Here is a 16,006-nt window from a genome sequence, read left to right as displayed (position 1 = left end):
GATGAATGCTATCCCTATTGTTGAATCACAAAATTACATGTTGTTTTAGAATAAAATAAATGCATTTGATTATGCTCTAATAAGTTATCTTGGACGTTACCAGATAATATCAATTTTAGCATTCTGATCATGTTCCATTACTTGTAAAATTAAACAAGTAAAAATTGAGGAAAGCAAACAAAATATTAAAGACATATCTAAACAAGTAAAAATTGAGGAAAACAAACAAAATATTGATATTTACTTCACTTTTTTTCTAAAATACATCACTCTTAGCATGATTTTACTTCACTCTTGTTTACAAAATACATCACTCTTATTATGATTTTACTTCACTCTTGTTTACAAAACACATCACTCTTACTATGATTTTACTTCACTCTTGTTTACAAAACGCATCACTCTTATTATGATTTTTACATCACTGTTATTTACAAAACACATCACTCTTACTATGATTTTACTTCACTCTTGTTTACAAAACGCATCACTCTTATTATGATTTTACATCACTGTTATTTACAAAACACATCACTCTTATTATGATTTTACTTCACTATTGTTTACAAAACACATCACTCTTATTATGATTTTACTTCACTCTTGTTTACAAAACACATCACTCTTACTATGATTTTACTTCACTCTTGTTTACAAAACACATCACTCTTATTATGATTTTACATCACTGTTATTTACAAAACACATCACTCTTACTATGATTTTACTTCACTCTTGTTTACAAAACGCATCACTCTTATTATGATTTTACATCACTGTTATTTACAAAACACATCACTCTTATTATGATTTTACTTCACTCTTGTTTACAAAACACATCACTCTTATTATGATTTTACTTCACTCTTGTTTACAAAACGCATCACTCTTAGCATGATTTTACTTCAATGTTGTACATGCATACAAGGATGTGTTCCAATACATGATACAACTTAGCTGATACAAAATCACATGATACAAAGTTTTATCTGTGATTTATCAATAAAAATATGATGACATAGTGCGACCATCTTACTTCACTGTTGTACATGCATACAAGGATGTGTTCCAATACACTCACGTGATTGACCATCTGAAAAAATTGTATAGTAAAAGTATTACGAAGTAATTTTTATTTATAATCAATTGCTTTATATTTCCACATAATTGACTATATTTATTAAATCAGTTTTCACAATATGCATATGATGACATAGTGCGACAACTTTAACCGATAAACATTAAAAAAAATATTTATAAATAAACTTATTATAGAGTGTATACATTTGTATATTATATTTTGTGGACTTTAAATATATGTTTTTTTTGGATAACAATCTTATAAAAGAGAATATTGAAGAGGAGGTAGTTTTATGTGCGACATATTAAATAAGTAGTATAGTAATTTTCAATAGTTGGTTTCTTTAATTGAATAGTTTTCGAGTAGTAAATAAAATTTAATGTTATATGGCCCAGAAGAGCAATGGGAAGGTAAGAAATGTTTTAATATTCTGAAATTATGTCAGAATAGAATGAATTGTATGCTGTTGTTGCTTCGCTCTTGTTTACTTCACTCTTGTTTACAAAACACATCACTCTTAGCATGATTTTACTTCACTCTTGTTTACAAAACACATCACTCTTATTATGATTTTACTTCACTCTTGTTTACAAAACACATCACTCTTAGCATGATTTTTACTTTTCTCTTGTTTACAAAACACCTCACTCTTAGCATGATTTTACTTCACTCTTGTTTACAAAACACATCACTCTTATTATGATTTTACTTCACTCTTGTTTACAAAACACATCACTCTTAACATGATCTTACTTCACTGTTGTTTACAAAACACATCACTCTTAGCATGATCTTACTTCACTGTTGTACATGCATACAAGGATGTGTTCCAATACATGATACAACTTAGCTGATACAAAATCACATGATACAAAGTTTTATCTGTGATTTATCAATAAAAATATGATGATGAGGATGATGAGAAGGTAGAGGAATTGGATTGGTATTGATATAATGATATGTAACAACAGGTCTAATAAATCCAACATCCTGTGTAAGTGGAAAATAAACATTAAACAGCCACCACATACATTACGTGTCATAATTCCTGTATTTGATCTCCCAAGTGTCCCTTCCTTCCCTTCATCACAACTCAATTCCTCCAATTTAATCCCCTAACAAAACCACCATTTCCATCTCCAAAGCACACTCCTCTCTCTCCCGTCTCTCAATCCTTCCACCACCACACACAATAAACTCTTAAAGTAGAAGCAAAAGAAGAAGAGAAAAGGAAATTCGCTCGAAAAGGAAAATTACAGAGAAATTGAATGGCAACTATTGGTTGATCGTGCTGTTCTAAATTGTTCAAATTACGGGAACAAAATCGAAGGTAAGGCCAATTGGAGCAGCATCCCGAATTCCAAGCTGACGTTCAGCCCGAAGAGAGCGACGGCAGACGGCTACGGCGACGGCGGTGGCGATGGCTTGAATGCGGTTTAATCGGCGATGACGATGACGAATAGAGAAGAGGAGAAAAGAGAAGAAGACGCAGTTTTCAAATGAATTCAATTTTTCGCCCCTAACCTGATTTTGGAGTTAATTCAATTGGCTATGCAATGACCATAATACCCCTGCATTGTTATTATGGAGTAAATTTGTGATTGAAGGAACTAATATCTCATTAAATTCAAAAATTAATACTAGCCCTTGATTTTTTTGATCTTGTGGCTATGATTTGTTCTCTAGTTATTTGGTTAAGAGGCATTTGCCATAGATCACTACTATATATAGATATATATATATATTATATATAGGTTAGTGATCAAGATATAACTAATCTTAAGTGTATAACTAGAGAACAAATCTCAGCCACACATCTTAATGGAACAAATATTATTTAGTTTAATAATATAAAAATAGGAGAAGGGTATTTATGGAAATTACATTTGAGATTTAAACCTGCGATCAATTACGCAGTTTCTTCTTTCTCATTCCAAATCTGCGATCAAATCTCCTTCCAAATTTTCCTTCCAAATCTTGATCACTTCATCCAATCGCGATTCCATGATCTGTTGATGAAATTAGGGTGTGTTTGGGTTGCAGAGGGATAGGGTGAATTTAATAGTTGAATTGCTCAACCCGGGGAACCGCCCTAGGAGGATGGTGATGTGGAAGGCGGATGTAGTGGTGATGGTGGTAGAGGATGGAGGATAATGGAGTCGACCGAGGAGGAAAGGGGGGCGGCGCATTTTGATGAATTAGTCGGAGTGAGTTTTTAGTGATTCTGTGTTGCAATCATCAGTTGATGCAAATGAGTGTGAGTGTATATATACGTTGGCAATCATCAGTTGATGCACATCAAAGCATAAGAATTGATCAATTTTCACTTTCACATTTAAATTGTTTGATTTGTAATCGTTAATGTATTGTAATGTGGGAAAGGCAGCTTCTTGATTTTCGAAGAAATTGTACAGGAGGTGAACTTCGTTTTCCTCTTTGTAGTCTTGAATTTTTTTTAATGTACATAAAGCTAAAGTGACTAAATTAGAAATATAGTCAAAGGGTTTTTATTGGCATTATTGATGGACTTAATTAGAAATTACATACTATAAAGGTGTAAATATGGACGCTATAATTGTGGGAGAATTGGATGTGTAGCTATGCATGTTGGATTTTTGAATAAGCTTAATATTTTGGAAATTTTGAATGATCTTAAATTTGGGATAACTCTATAAAAATATGGATAATTCCCATATCACGCTTAGCATGATTTTACTTCACTCTTGTTTACAAAACACATCACTCTTAGCATGAATTTACTTCACGTATTGTTTACAAAAACATCACTCTTAGCATTAATTTACTTCACTCTTGTTTACAAAAACATCACTCTTAGCATGATTTTAATTCACTCTTATTTACAAAACACATCACTCTTAGCATGGTTTTACTTCACTATTGTTTACAAAACACATCACTCTTAGCATGATTTTACTTCACTCTTGTTTACAACACACATCACACTTAGCATGATTTTACTTCACTCTTGTTAACAAAACACATCACTATTAGCATGAGTTTACTTCACTCTTGTTAACAAAATACATCACCCTTAGTATTATTTTACTTCATTGTTGTTTACAAAACACGTCACTATAACATAATTTTAATTCACTCTTATTCTGATTTTACTTCACTCTTGTTCACAAAACACGTCACTCTTATTCTGATTTTACTTCACTCTTGTTCACAAAGCACATCACTCTTATTCTGAGTTTACTTCACTCTTGTTCACAAAACACATCACTATTATTCTGATTTTACTTCACTATTGTTCACAAAACACGTCACTCTTATTCTGATTTTACTTCACTCTTGTTCACAAGACACATCACTCTTACTGTGATTTTACTTCACTCTTGTTCACAAGCCACATCACTCTTACTTTGATTTTACTTCACTCTTGTTCACAAAACACATCACTCTTATTTTGAGTTTACTTCACTCTTGTTCACAAAACACATCACTCTTATTATGAGTTTACTTCACTCTTGTTCACAAAACACATCACTCTTATTCTGATTTTACTTGTCTTATTCTGATTTTACTTGACCAATAGGTATAATAAATTCATATCTGAGTCTTAAGCTTGGAAACAAACCATCTATAAATCTAACTACTTAAATAACGTGAATAACAAAATACGCTTGGATAGTAAATCATACATTAACAAGTTGACTCCATAGCACTCGTCGAGAGAGAAAGACAGCTCAAACTAAAAGCAATAAACTAAAATCATTGCAAGTAATAACGGTAGCTGATTTCCCTAAGAAAGAAACTAATTTGCAAAATAGCAGTGAGTTCGAATGATTTAAAAAAAGTAAATAAATGAGTGTTTGTCCTTGCAACTATCCATGGTTACTGAATTGCAGCAATAAAATTCTTCCCGAACAGTAGCAGCGTTGAAATGAATCTTCGACCATTGTCTAAGAAAATTCTCTCCATTGTGATATGTGGCGATGTGAGTTCTGCGTCGAATGTGTAGCAGCGTGGATTCCTCAACCTGAATCTGCCCTCCCTCTCTTCTTATGTGTGGCGGCTGATTTTGGAGCCAAATTGAGTTATACATCCTACTTGGATCTCTCTTCCTGAATGCCCTCCTCCTAGAACAGATAGATATGATTTGTTTAAACCCATCACCAACACCGATTACTCCGCCATGAAGCTCGCCAAAATCCACAAGCTCTTCAAGACCAGGAAATCCCCTTCCGTCTCCAGATCCGACACCGATCCGCCTTCGTTCAAGAAATCCCCTTCGGTCTCCCATCCACCTTCTCCGGCGAGTGGCGGAGATCTCCTCGACCTTCACCTATCTAAATTTGGCTATGCAATGACCATTATACCCTGCCTTGTTATTGTGGAGTAAATTTGTGATTGAGAGAACTAATTTCTCCTTTAAATTCTAAATTCTAAAATTACTTGTATTAATACTAGCCCTTGATTTCTTAATCTTGTGGCTATGATTTGTTCTCTAGTTATTTGGTTAAGAGGTGTTTGCCATAGATCATTACCCTATATATATATATATATATATATAGAGTTGTGATCATATGATAACCCCTAAATCTCGTAATAACCCTATAACCAAATCTGGACCGCACATATTTCTAATCTTGTGGCTGAGATTCAAAGTTAGATTTACTTCATAAAAAAAAAGCCGGAGGGGTAAATATGTCATTTCCCTCATTTAATTTCTGAATTTTGCCAAATATCACATAAAATGATAAAATGATATATGTTAGGTTTATTGCATAGAATGGTAGTCTTGCCGCATAGAATGATACTCAACCTTCATAAAAAAAAGGCGGAGGGGTAAATATGTCATTTCGCTCATTTAATTTCTGAATTTCGCCAAATATCACGTAAATGATAAAATGATATATGTTAGGTTTATTGCATAGAATGATAGTTTTGCCGGATAGAATGACACTCTGAGTTGATAAAATGATACTCTTGATTGATAAAATGATACTCTGAATTTCGCCAAATATCACGTAAAATGATAAAATGACAGGTTTATTGCATAGAATGATAGTTTTGCCGGATAGAATGATACTCTGAGTTGATAAAATGATACTTTTGACTGACTGATAAAATGATAAAATGATATATGTTAGGTTTATTGCATAGAATGATAGTTTTTTCCGGATAGAATGATACTCTGAGTTGATAAATGATACTTTTAGCTTATAAATGTTAGGTTTACTGCATAAATGATAGTTTTGCCGGATAGAATGATACTTTCAGCCGATAGAATGATAGTTTTGGCGGGTAGAATGATACTTTCAGCCGATAGAATGATAGGTATTTTTGGTGTATAAAATGACATTTTGTTTAATAAAATGATACTTTTACCTGATAATCTAAGCGGATAAAATGACAGAAACCTTATAAAATTGATACTCTGAGTTGATAAAATGATACGTTTACTGCTTTGTAGGTTTGTATATTATGTATTGTGCCGATTATGTTAGGTTTATTGCATAGAATGATAATTTTGCCGGATAGAATGATACTCTGAGTTGATAAATGATACTTTTGACTGACTGATAAAATGATAAAATGATAAAATGATAGGTTTATTGCATAGAATGATAGTTTTGCCGGATAGAATGATACTCTGAGTTGATAAAATGATACTCTGAATGATAAAATGATACTCTGAATTTCGCCAAATATCACGTAAAATGATAAAATGATAAAATATAGGTTTATTGCATAGAATGATAGTTTTGACGGATAGAATGATACTCTGAGTTGATAAAATGATACTTTTGACTGATAAAATGATAAAATGATACTCACAGCAGATAGAATGATACTTTAGTTGATAAAATGATACCTTTGGCGGATAAAATGATAGTTTTGCCGGATAGAATGATAGTTTTGCCGGATAGAATGATACTCTGAGTTGATAAAATGATACTTTTGACTGACTGATAAAATGATAAAATGATAAAATGATATATGTTAGGTTTATTGCATAGAATGATAGTTTTTCCGGATAGAATGATACTCTGAGTTGATAAAATGATACTTTTAGCTTATAAATGTTAGGTTTACTGCATAAAATGATAGTTTTGCCGGGTAGAATGATACTTTCAGCCGATAGAATGATAGGTATTTTTGGTGTATAAAATGACATTTTTGTTTAATAAAATGATACTTTTACCTGATAAAATGATAATCTAAGCGGATAAAATGACAGAAACCTTATAAAAATGATAGTTTTTCCGGATAGAATGATACTCTGAGTTGATAAAATGATACTTTTAGCTTATAAATGTTAGGTTTACTGCATAAAATGATAGTTTTGCCGGATAGAATGATATTTTCAGCCGATAGAATGATAGTTTTGCCGGGTAGAATGATACTTTCAGCCGATAGAATGATAGGTATTTTTGGTGTATAAAATGACATTTTTGTTTAATAAAATGATACTTTTACCTGATAAAATGATAATCTAAGCGGATAAAATGACAGAAACCTTATAAAAATGATACTCTGAGTTGATAAAATGATACGTTTACTATTTTGTAGGTTTGTATATTATGTATTGTGCCGATTATGTTAGGTTTATTGCATAGAATGATAGTTTTGCCGGATAGAATGATACTATGAGTTGATAAAATGATACTTTGGACTGACTGATAAAATGAGCGAAATTCAGAAATTAAATGAGCGAAATTTGGATACGTAAATTTTATCATGAGCGAAATGACAGTTTTACCCCTCCGCCTTTTTTTTATGAAGTAAATCTAAGTTTGAATCTCAACCGCGTGATTTTAAAAATGTGAGGTCCAGATTTAGTTATAGAGTTATTACGATATTTAGGGGTTATCAATATAACGCACCCCTATATATATATATATATATATATATATATATATATATATATAGGATTATAGGGGAGCGTTATTCTCCTATTCATCCCTTAGATCCTTTATTCTTCTTAATATGAGCCGTTAGATCTCATTCATCAACGGTCCAGATGATCTGCATTATTACACTATAATGGTGCATTATTAGTCGGTGTGCATTATTCAACTGAAAATCTGCATTATTAAATGACACGTATCACCAATCTAACCGTCGGATGACAATATCATGAGGCTGAGATTAAAAAGAACAAAGAACAAAAGATACAAAAAGGAAATGAATACATCCCTAGGATTATATATATATATATATATACCCTGATTGAACCTTCTCACCTCATGTCGGGCCGGAGTGTGGGGGCCGCCAAGGCGACGGAATCGCCTTTTTTGCTGCAATATATATATATATACACACACGCTAACAAAGAAAATCTTAAGCACCCAGAGTTTGGTTAAGTCCTGGGGAAGCACAATTGTGCCTATCCAAACTAGCAATATGAGACCTAGCACTGACAAGTTTCCCAATACCATATTCTTGTGCATTGGACAATCGTTCCGCATGAATTTTACTAGTACTCTCTGTCCCATAAAAGATGTCTCACTTTACTTTATAGTTTGTCCCATTAAAGATGTCACATTTCCATATTTAGAAAAAGTTCTCTCTCAAAATAATTTAAATATTTTATTTTATTTTTCCACCTAACATAAAAAATAAAACCTCATAAAATCTCGTGTTGTCCCACAAGTGTGACATCTTTTATGGGACGAAGGGAGTACTAGTTTTTAGAGCATCCGCATCGATGCTCTTGCGGAAGAGCTGTGCTCTTGCCGTCGGCAAGTGCACGTCCGTGCTCGACGCTGCGCTCTTGTCGAAGGCACGGTCAAACTCTTGCCGAAGAGCACGTCCGTGCCGATGGCAAGAGCACGAGTAATCTGAAAAATTCAGATTTAATAAAAAAAAAACATTTTCCCACTTCCCAATAAAATATATCCTTTTTCCCACTTTTAGTTTATTTTTTCATTATTTTACTAAAAATTCACACTTTTATCTATAAATACTCCCATTTCAACACAAAAAAACATACTACATCAAACAACTCTCTCAATCTCAATTTTTAGGATTTTAATTATGTAATTTTATTTTTAGGATTTAAATTATGTAATTTTTAACTTTTTAGTAATTTGTAATAGTATTTCGGATATTTTGAATGCATTTTAATATGTGTAAATGTTTTTAGTAATTGAAGTATTTGAATAATAGAATGGTGGGACCCTTGAATGGTGTAAGAGCATGCTCTTGCGGAAGAGCACGGATGTGAGTGTTGTGCTCTTGCAGAAGAGCAGGGAGTTAAAAATGAATAAACGTGGTTCGGGCTCATATACATGCTCTTGCCAAAGATTATGGATGGGGATGCTCTAGGGGGTTAAACTTAACAAGATTTGATTGATTATTGCTTTATTTTAGTTTGACATTGTCTGCATTCCTGTCAATTAGTTGTCTGATCATTTCATTAATAGAAAACAAGCTTAAAATATGTCAAGAATGCAAAATGCAAAATGCAAAATGCAAAAGTTGGAGTAGAAGCAGTGAGTAGAGACATGTCAACGGTCTGCTAGGTTCACACAAATTTTAGATCTTTGTCATTTACAAATTTCATAGTCTCGAAAATAATTTTTGATGTACCATGTGAAATTTGAAAATAGTACTTTTTGTCTACCGTTAAATGTTTATGTTGACTTCACTCGGATTTTAAAATGCGTAATAGAAAGTTGGTAGAAAAAGCCATTAGAAATGAGTACTCCTACTACTTTCATTACTAAAAGTAGCACTTCTTTCGTCCCAACGAAGATGACATACTTTCATTTTTAATTTGTCCCAACCAAGATGACTCATAATAAAAAATAGAAACAATTTAATACTCCGTCCGGCATTAGGAGTCCCGGTTGAGTTGAGTGCGGGTTTTAAGAAATGTTTGAGTGTGTAATAATTGGAATGTGTGATAATGGAAGGTGGACCCATTTGCATTATTATTTACTTTATTCTTTAGATGTGTTTTTACTTGTGCTTTTTAGTGTTTTATTTTATAATATTTTTATTTCACTTTTTATGGAAATGTCTAAACGGGACTCCTAATGCTAGACGGATGAAAATGGTCAACCGGGACTCCTATTGCCGGACGGAGGGAGTATCTACTTTATTTTTAACTTATTTGATTAATGGGTTGCTTCGTTTGAAACAAGCAAAATGTTTCAAATGATTGGATTTGGGCTTTTCATATGGACCTATTTTCACATAATTTTGCTTTTCATTTTGAATACCTAAAGGCATGTTCAAAATCAAAGCATTTTCAACCAAATTTCTCGACACCAATCGTCTCCTCTTCCCCTTCCAGCTTTCTCTACTCCGCCGTAGCCTCGCACTCATGTCCGTTAAGCGTGTGGGTACTCACAACGGAAGCTTCCACTGCGACGAAGCCCTCGGCTGCTTCATGATCCGCCTCACCAACAACTTCTCCCAAGCTCACATCGTCCGCTCCCGCGACCCCAAGGTGCGTTTTATTCCGGAATATTTTATCCGCTGTTGTTTTTGGTGCGGCTTCTGTTTGATGAAATGCCTGTGTTAGGTTCTTGAAACTCTGGACGCTGTGCTGGATGTGGGTGGGGTTTACGACCCCGCCAAACACCGCTATGATCATCACCAGAAGGCTTTTGAAGAGATTTTTGGTCATGGCTTTAATACTAAGCTCAGTAGTGCTGGTCTTGTTTACAAGGTAATCTTCCCCTTTTTCGGGGAATTTTTACTTTGCATACATGTCATTTCAATGTGGTATATAATTTGCACATTTTTTATATACAAAATCTCTTAGTTTTGTTCGATTGTTTTAGTTTGATTATTGCTCTTTTTGTTTGTGTTTGTGTTTCTAACTTTCTTATTTGTAGCATTTTGGGAAAGAGATAATTGCTAAGGAGCTTCAAGTTGATGAAGACCATCCCGACGTTCAGCGGTTGTTTCTTGCAGTTTACAAGAACTTCATGGAGGTTATTCGAGTTTTTTCTTTTTTTGTTCTAGAATAGAGATATCATTCCTTGAGTGTACTGACCTTTTTTTTTATTCCGTGTTTGGGAGAGACGCATGACCCTCATATATCTCCTTTTAATGAAACTTGAAACGCATGACGGAGATGCGTCTTTCATAGAGACGCATGAGGGACATGCGTCTCTCATTTTTTTCAATTTTTTTTGAACGACGCATGACCCTCATGCGTCTCTAAATACATACAGATTGATATTTGGAGAGATAAATTGTACGAATACTGTGACAGGTCTACAAGTCTAGCACAAGGGGGGCAGGTTGTCCAAGGAGGGCAGGTTTTGCAGAAATTGGGGAAAAGTGGAAGAGTGAGAAATTTTTTAATGTGAGAGCAGTGAAATTTACTGCTACTATAATTTACCATTGGATTGAGGAGTACTATAAATTTTAGTACGCAGTTAAGGATATAAATAGTGTGTGAATCGATTCGTGATAGGCTAATCTTAACAGTTGTATTCATTAGTTGCTTTCTGAATGTGTTTTTTTAGCATTCTCGAGTTTCATTTTAAATTTCATATGCGTTCTGCCTAAATATTATTTTGCTTTATATGTTCAATTTTAAATTAAAAATTGCACTGTACTTTAGCTTGTTAAATAGCCTAAATAAAGTGTTTAATCATAGAAACTTATGCCTAAAAGTACTTGATTAATAACATAAATATAATGTCTTCTTTTATACTCGTATTTTGCTTATCAAGAGGCACATATTTAAATTTAAATTAATTAAGAAGTACTCACAACATAGTGACATAACTTGGGATTATTTATGAGTATGATACATCTTATCTCATATGAATCTTTACCATAGTTATATGATTAATTAGGGAAAGCTAACATATTATGTTTCTTAGTTGTGTTTTCCCACATGGATTAAGAAAATGTATATGATTTTTAGGTTTTGTAAAACGATTAACTAATTCTACATAAATTAATAACTTATTTAATTATTATTCAATATTTATTTTTATTTAGAGCAAAATATATGTTCACCGAACCGAAATTATGGAGTAAAATATATGTTCACCCGAACCGAAATTATGAAATTATTTAATTTCATTTTCATTAACGAAACGTCCCTACTTTTATTTTTTTAACAAGATATGAATCCAACAAAATAATTTGAAAATGATTATTGGTCTTTAAAATTATTGGTTAAATTTTGGTATACCCACATACTTAAATTATGATAGAAAAAAATCATAAATTCTGATGATATATATTATAGCCAATTTTCCATATTTTAGACTTGTAGACCTGTCTGCAAAACCTGCCCCCTTCCACTTTTCCCCAATTTCTGCAAAACCTGCCCCCTTGGACAACCTGCCCCGTGCTAGACTTATAGACCTGTCACAGTACAATTTATCTCTTCAAATAGCAATCTGTATATATTTAGAGACGCATGAGCCTTATGCGTCTCTCTCTAAGACGCATGAGGGTCATGCGTCGTTCAAAAAAAATTAAAAAAAATGAGAGACGCGTGTGGGACATGCGTCTCTATGAAAGACGCATATCCGTCATGCGTTTCATTAAAAGGAGACGCATGAGGGTCATGCGTCTCTCCCAAACACGGAATAAAAAAAAAGTTCAGTACACTCAAGGAATGATATCTCTATTCTAGAACAAAAAAAGAAAAAACCCGAGGTTATTCATCTCTTGGCATTTTCTAGAATCTTGTTTTTGTTCCTTAACATTTTCAGTTTTCGTAGTTATTTTCTTATACTCCCTCCGTCCCGGGCTACTCGCTCATTTCCTTTTCGGCTAGATTAAGGAATGAGTGTATAGGAAAGTCAAAGATACATTTCAAAAGTTTTGAAAATTTTAACAATAGCAAAAAACTTGAAAAGAAAAATTGGGTAAGGGCTTAAGCCCTACCCTCCATGAACGTGTGTCCGCCCCTGTACCGATATGTATAACATATGCAATTTAAGAACATAATTTGCATGATCGACATTTAAAACAAGTCAAATCTAGCCCCTTAAAAACATGCAAAATCTGTGTTTGTCATTTATATTTGAGCATATTTAGTTTGATATTGGACATTAGGCATAATATTACTTTAAAATCAAAGATCGTGTCCATTTTTAAACTAAAATAAACCAATCCTTAATATTAAAAATTTAAAAGCTACCAAATTATGTAGTAATTTACTAAAGCATAACTAATCAATATTAATAGGCATAACTAATTAATATTTATATTTGTTAATTTAGAAAAAAACTAAAACGTGAAGTATTTTTAACTAATCAATAAAATGTGTATTATACTAATATGGGCTAACCCACTAATTAATTACTGACCAAATATTAATAAAATTATATTACGTTATTTTCATATCTTCTTCTCCTAGCTGTTGAAACGCTGCGCTTCTTATAAGTTTTCTATCTCTGTGTATTTTTACATCTCTTCCCCTTCCTTCCTTTTTTTCTATTTTGATAAATATAAAATGATTTAGACTTGAATGCAATAAATCAAAATTTGAAAAATGTATTGATATAGTTTTAGTATAAACTTAAAAATAAATGTATTTTTCTACTGCACTTTATGTTTTGTAGTACTATTGGAGATGGACTAATGCGTTAATAGTTGTCATTAATACGACTGCATTAACAGGCTAACTGAGACGCAGAAGAAACCACAAGAGCAAATGCTTAAGAATAAAATTATCAATATGTTACATGCCCAAATCATTAGAGTTTATTTAAATTTAATGTCTGATTTCTAAAAAAAAGTAAAAAAAATGTCAGAAAAAGATTAAAGCACTAAAATTTACTCCCGTTACATTCCAACACTACATTATTTGAGAAATCAAGTGGAAAAAAGATACTCCACGTCTATATGCAATGAAGAAGAAGAAGACAACCACCAATTACTGTTACACGAATATAGATATGTGTCGCCTAAAATTCAATTGAAGCTGTTTAATGAAATAATAATTTCAACTATAGCTTGTGTCAAGAAAACTAAAGATTGACGCAAGAACAATATTTTGGTACATTGGTCGTAAATAAGAGAAATTTCAAACACTGCTAAGATGTAACCAACATTTATGGAATTTAGCTATTATCATAATACATGCTAAGAGCATCCACAACGGTGAGTGGACATCCGTCCGTCCGCTGCGCTCTTGCCGCTGGCGCGGACACTGCTGTGCTCTTGCCGCTGGGGCTCTGCTCGCCGCTGCACTCTTGCCGCTGGCGCGGCGCTGCTTGATGCATCTCCCATTCATCTCTCATTCATATTTTTTCATACAACTTATCTGCATCTTCCTCTCTCACTCAAACCCTCTCAAATTCATAGTTATTGAATGAAGAGAATGAGATAATCATGTATGGAATTGAATCATTGAACAAAATAACCCTACATTAATACAAGAACATCATAAGTCATAAGCAATTAGATGAATCTGGAGCAAACCCTGGTTGGAACTAAAGCAGTCAACTTCAAGTACTATAGCTCCTTCATATCTGATTCAGTTTAATTAGTCAAACTGCCAGAGATATACATTTTTATTCTTTTATGATAGTACAAACATAAACTGTAAAGGCCGTGTCATAGCGAACTCGAATCCAAGACTTTTGGTCTCGGGTATTAACCACTCTACCATTAGGCCAAGACATGCACAAAAGATGTATACGTTTTGTTGTCAAGCATTATAACCTCTTGTCTTAATCATCCCCATTTTTGTTTTTAAAAGAGGAGCACTTGTTCAAGTGTTTCTATCTAGTTCAATTTGTTTTTGGGTCACTCCCAAAAGGTCTCAAACTAATTGTGGTTGGACAGGAATTATATACACCTTCCAACTTCCCTCACTCATCCGATGTGGGATGGGTTTGTACCCCAACAGACCATTGGTAGCAATGATCAAGTATAGATGCTAGGGTTTTCTGCTTTATTGTTAATTTCATAAAGTTTTATTTTCTGCAGTGGAAACTTCACTTATTTGAGCTTGAGGAGGAGATGAAGATTAATCCTCCTATTAAATATGTGCTTTATCAGGTTATTATGAGTTTTCGCTTTCTGTCCATATGTCTTTCTCTGTTCGCCCACTTGTTCTTTTCTTTAACTTGCATCTACATGTACACGGAATCCTTCTTAACACCATGTATACACGATTGCATCATGTGGAAATGTACTAGGATGACCGAAGTAAAAGTTGGCGAGTCCAGGCAGTGGCAATGGCACCCGATAGATTTGAGAGCCGCAAGGCACTTCCTGCTCCATGGCGTGGGCTGAGAAATGACGAACTGTCTAGGGAGTCAGGGATTCCCGGGGGCGTTTTTGTCCACATGAGCGGTTTCATTGGCGGAAGTCAGACCTATGAGGGTGCACTTGCGATGGCGAAAGCAGCTTTGAAGCTGTTGAGATTATCCACCTCACGTGGAAGCAGCCGCTATAGTTGAAAAAAAAAGGCTTGTGAAGATTAGCCAACAAAAGTTGACTAAAATGGTGAAGAAGAGTTGCAGCAATTTATTGCAAATCTGCAGCCTTTGAAATACTCTCACAAAATGAAGCTATAGGACGGTTGTAGAGTTGGCTATAGGAGTTGAAATTTGCAGCTCATTCCTTCTATAAATAGAGCTGCAATTCATCGATGAAGAGCAGTGCAAGAGCTGAATCACATCAGCTAGTGAGAGAGAACAAGAGAGAGTTTCGGTGAGTACATTTTGAGAGAAGAAGAAGTGAGGAAAAATTCCTATCTCCCTTAAAATTGTAGTTCACTCCTCTTGTGCGTATTCCAAGTTATTCAACTTGAGATTTTGTGTTTCCCCTATAGAGTGTAGGGAGATTTGTAAGCCTACTATATACATAGTGGAAGATTTAGACTTCGGTCTCGTGGTTTTTTCCCGATTTGGGTTTCCACGTAAAATTCTCGTCTCACACTTTTATTCTGCACCAAATTTGTTTTCTTGGTTTGGTCCCATTATTTAATCCAGCAAGAGGGAAAAAGAATTATCC

At 33.6% G+C, this 16,006-nt stretch overlaps 1 protein-coding gene across 1 annotated transcript; it reads left to right on the top strand.

Moving 5' to 3' along the window:
- Positions 1-10,213: 10,213 nt before the first annotated feature.
- LOC121810432 (MYG1 protein C694.04c-like) lies at positions 10,214-15,450 on the top strand. Its single transcript, XM_042211201.1, has 6 exons — positions 10,214-10,508; positions 10,584-10,730; positions 10,900-10,998; positions 11,283-11,440; positions 14,917-15,046; positions 15,187-15,450. The coding sequence occupies exons 1-6, from the start codon at positions 10,287-10,289 to the stop codon at positions 15,448-15,450; spliced, it is 1,020 nt and encodes a 339-aa protein (XP_042067135.1). The 5' UTR covers positions 10,214-10,286.
- The last annotated feature ends 556 nt before the right edge of the window (positions 15,451-16,006 follow it).

Source organism: Salvia splendens, chromosome 7, assembly GCF_004379255.2.
Source record: "Salvia splendens isolate huo1 chromosome 7, SspV2, whole genome shotgun sequence".
Lineage (NCBI taxonomy): Eukaryota > Viridiplantae > Streptophyta > Magnoliopsida > Lamiales > Lamiaceae > Salvia > Salvia splendens.
Note: the sequence above shows the minus strand (reverse complement) of the source record. Positions and strands in the feature narration are given on the sequence as shown.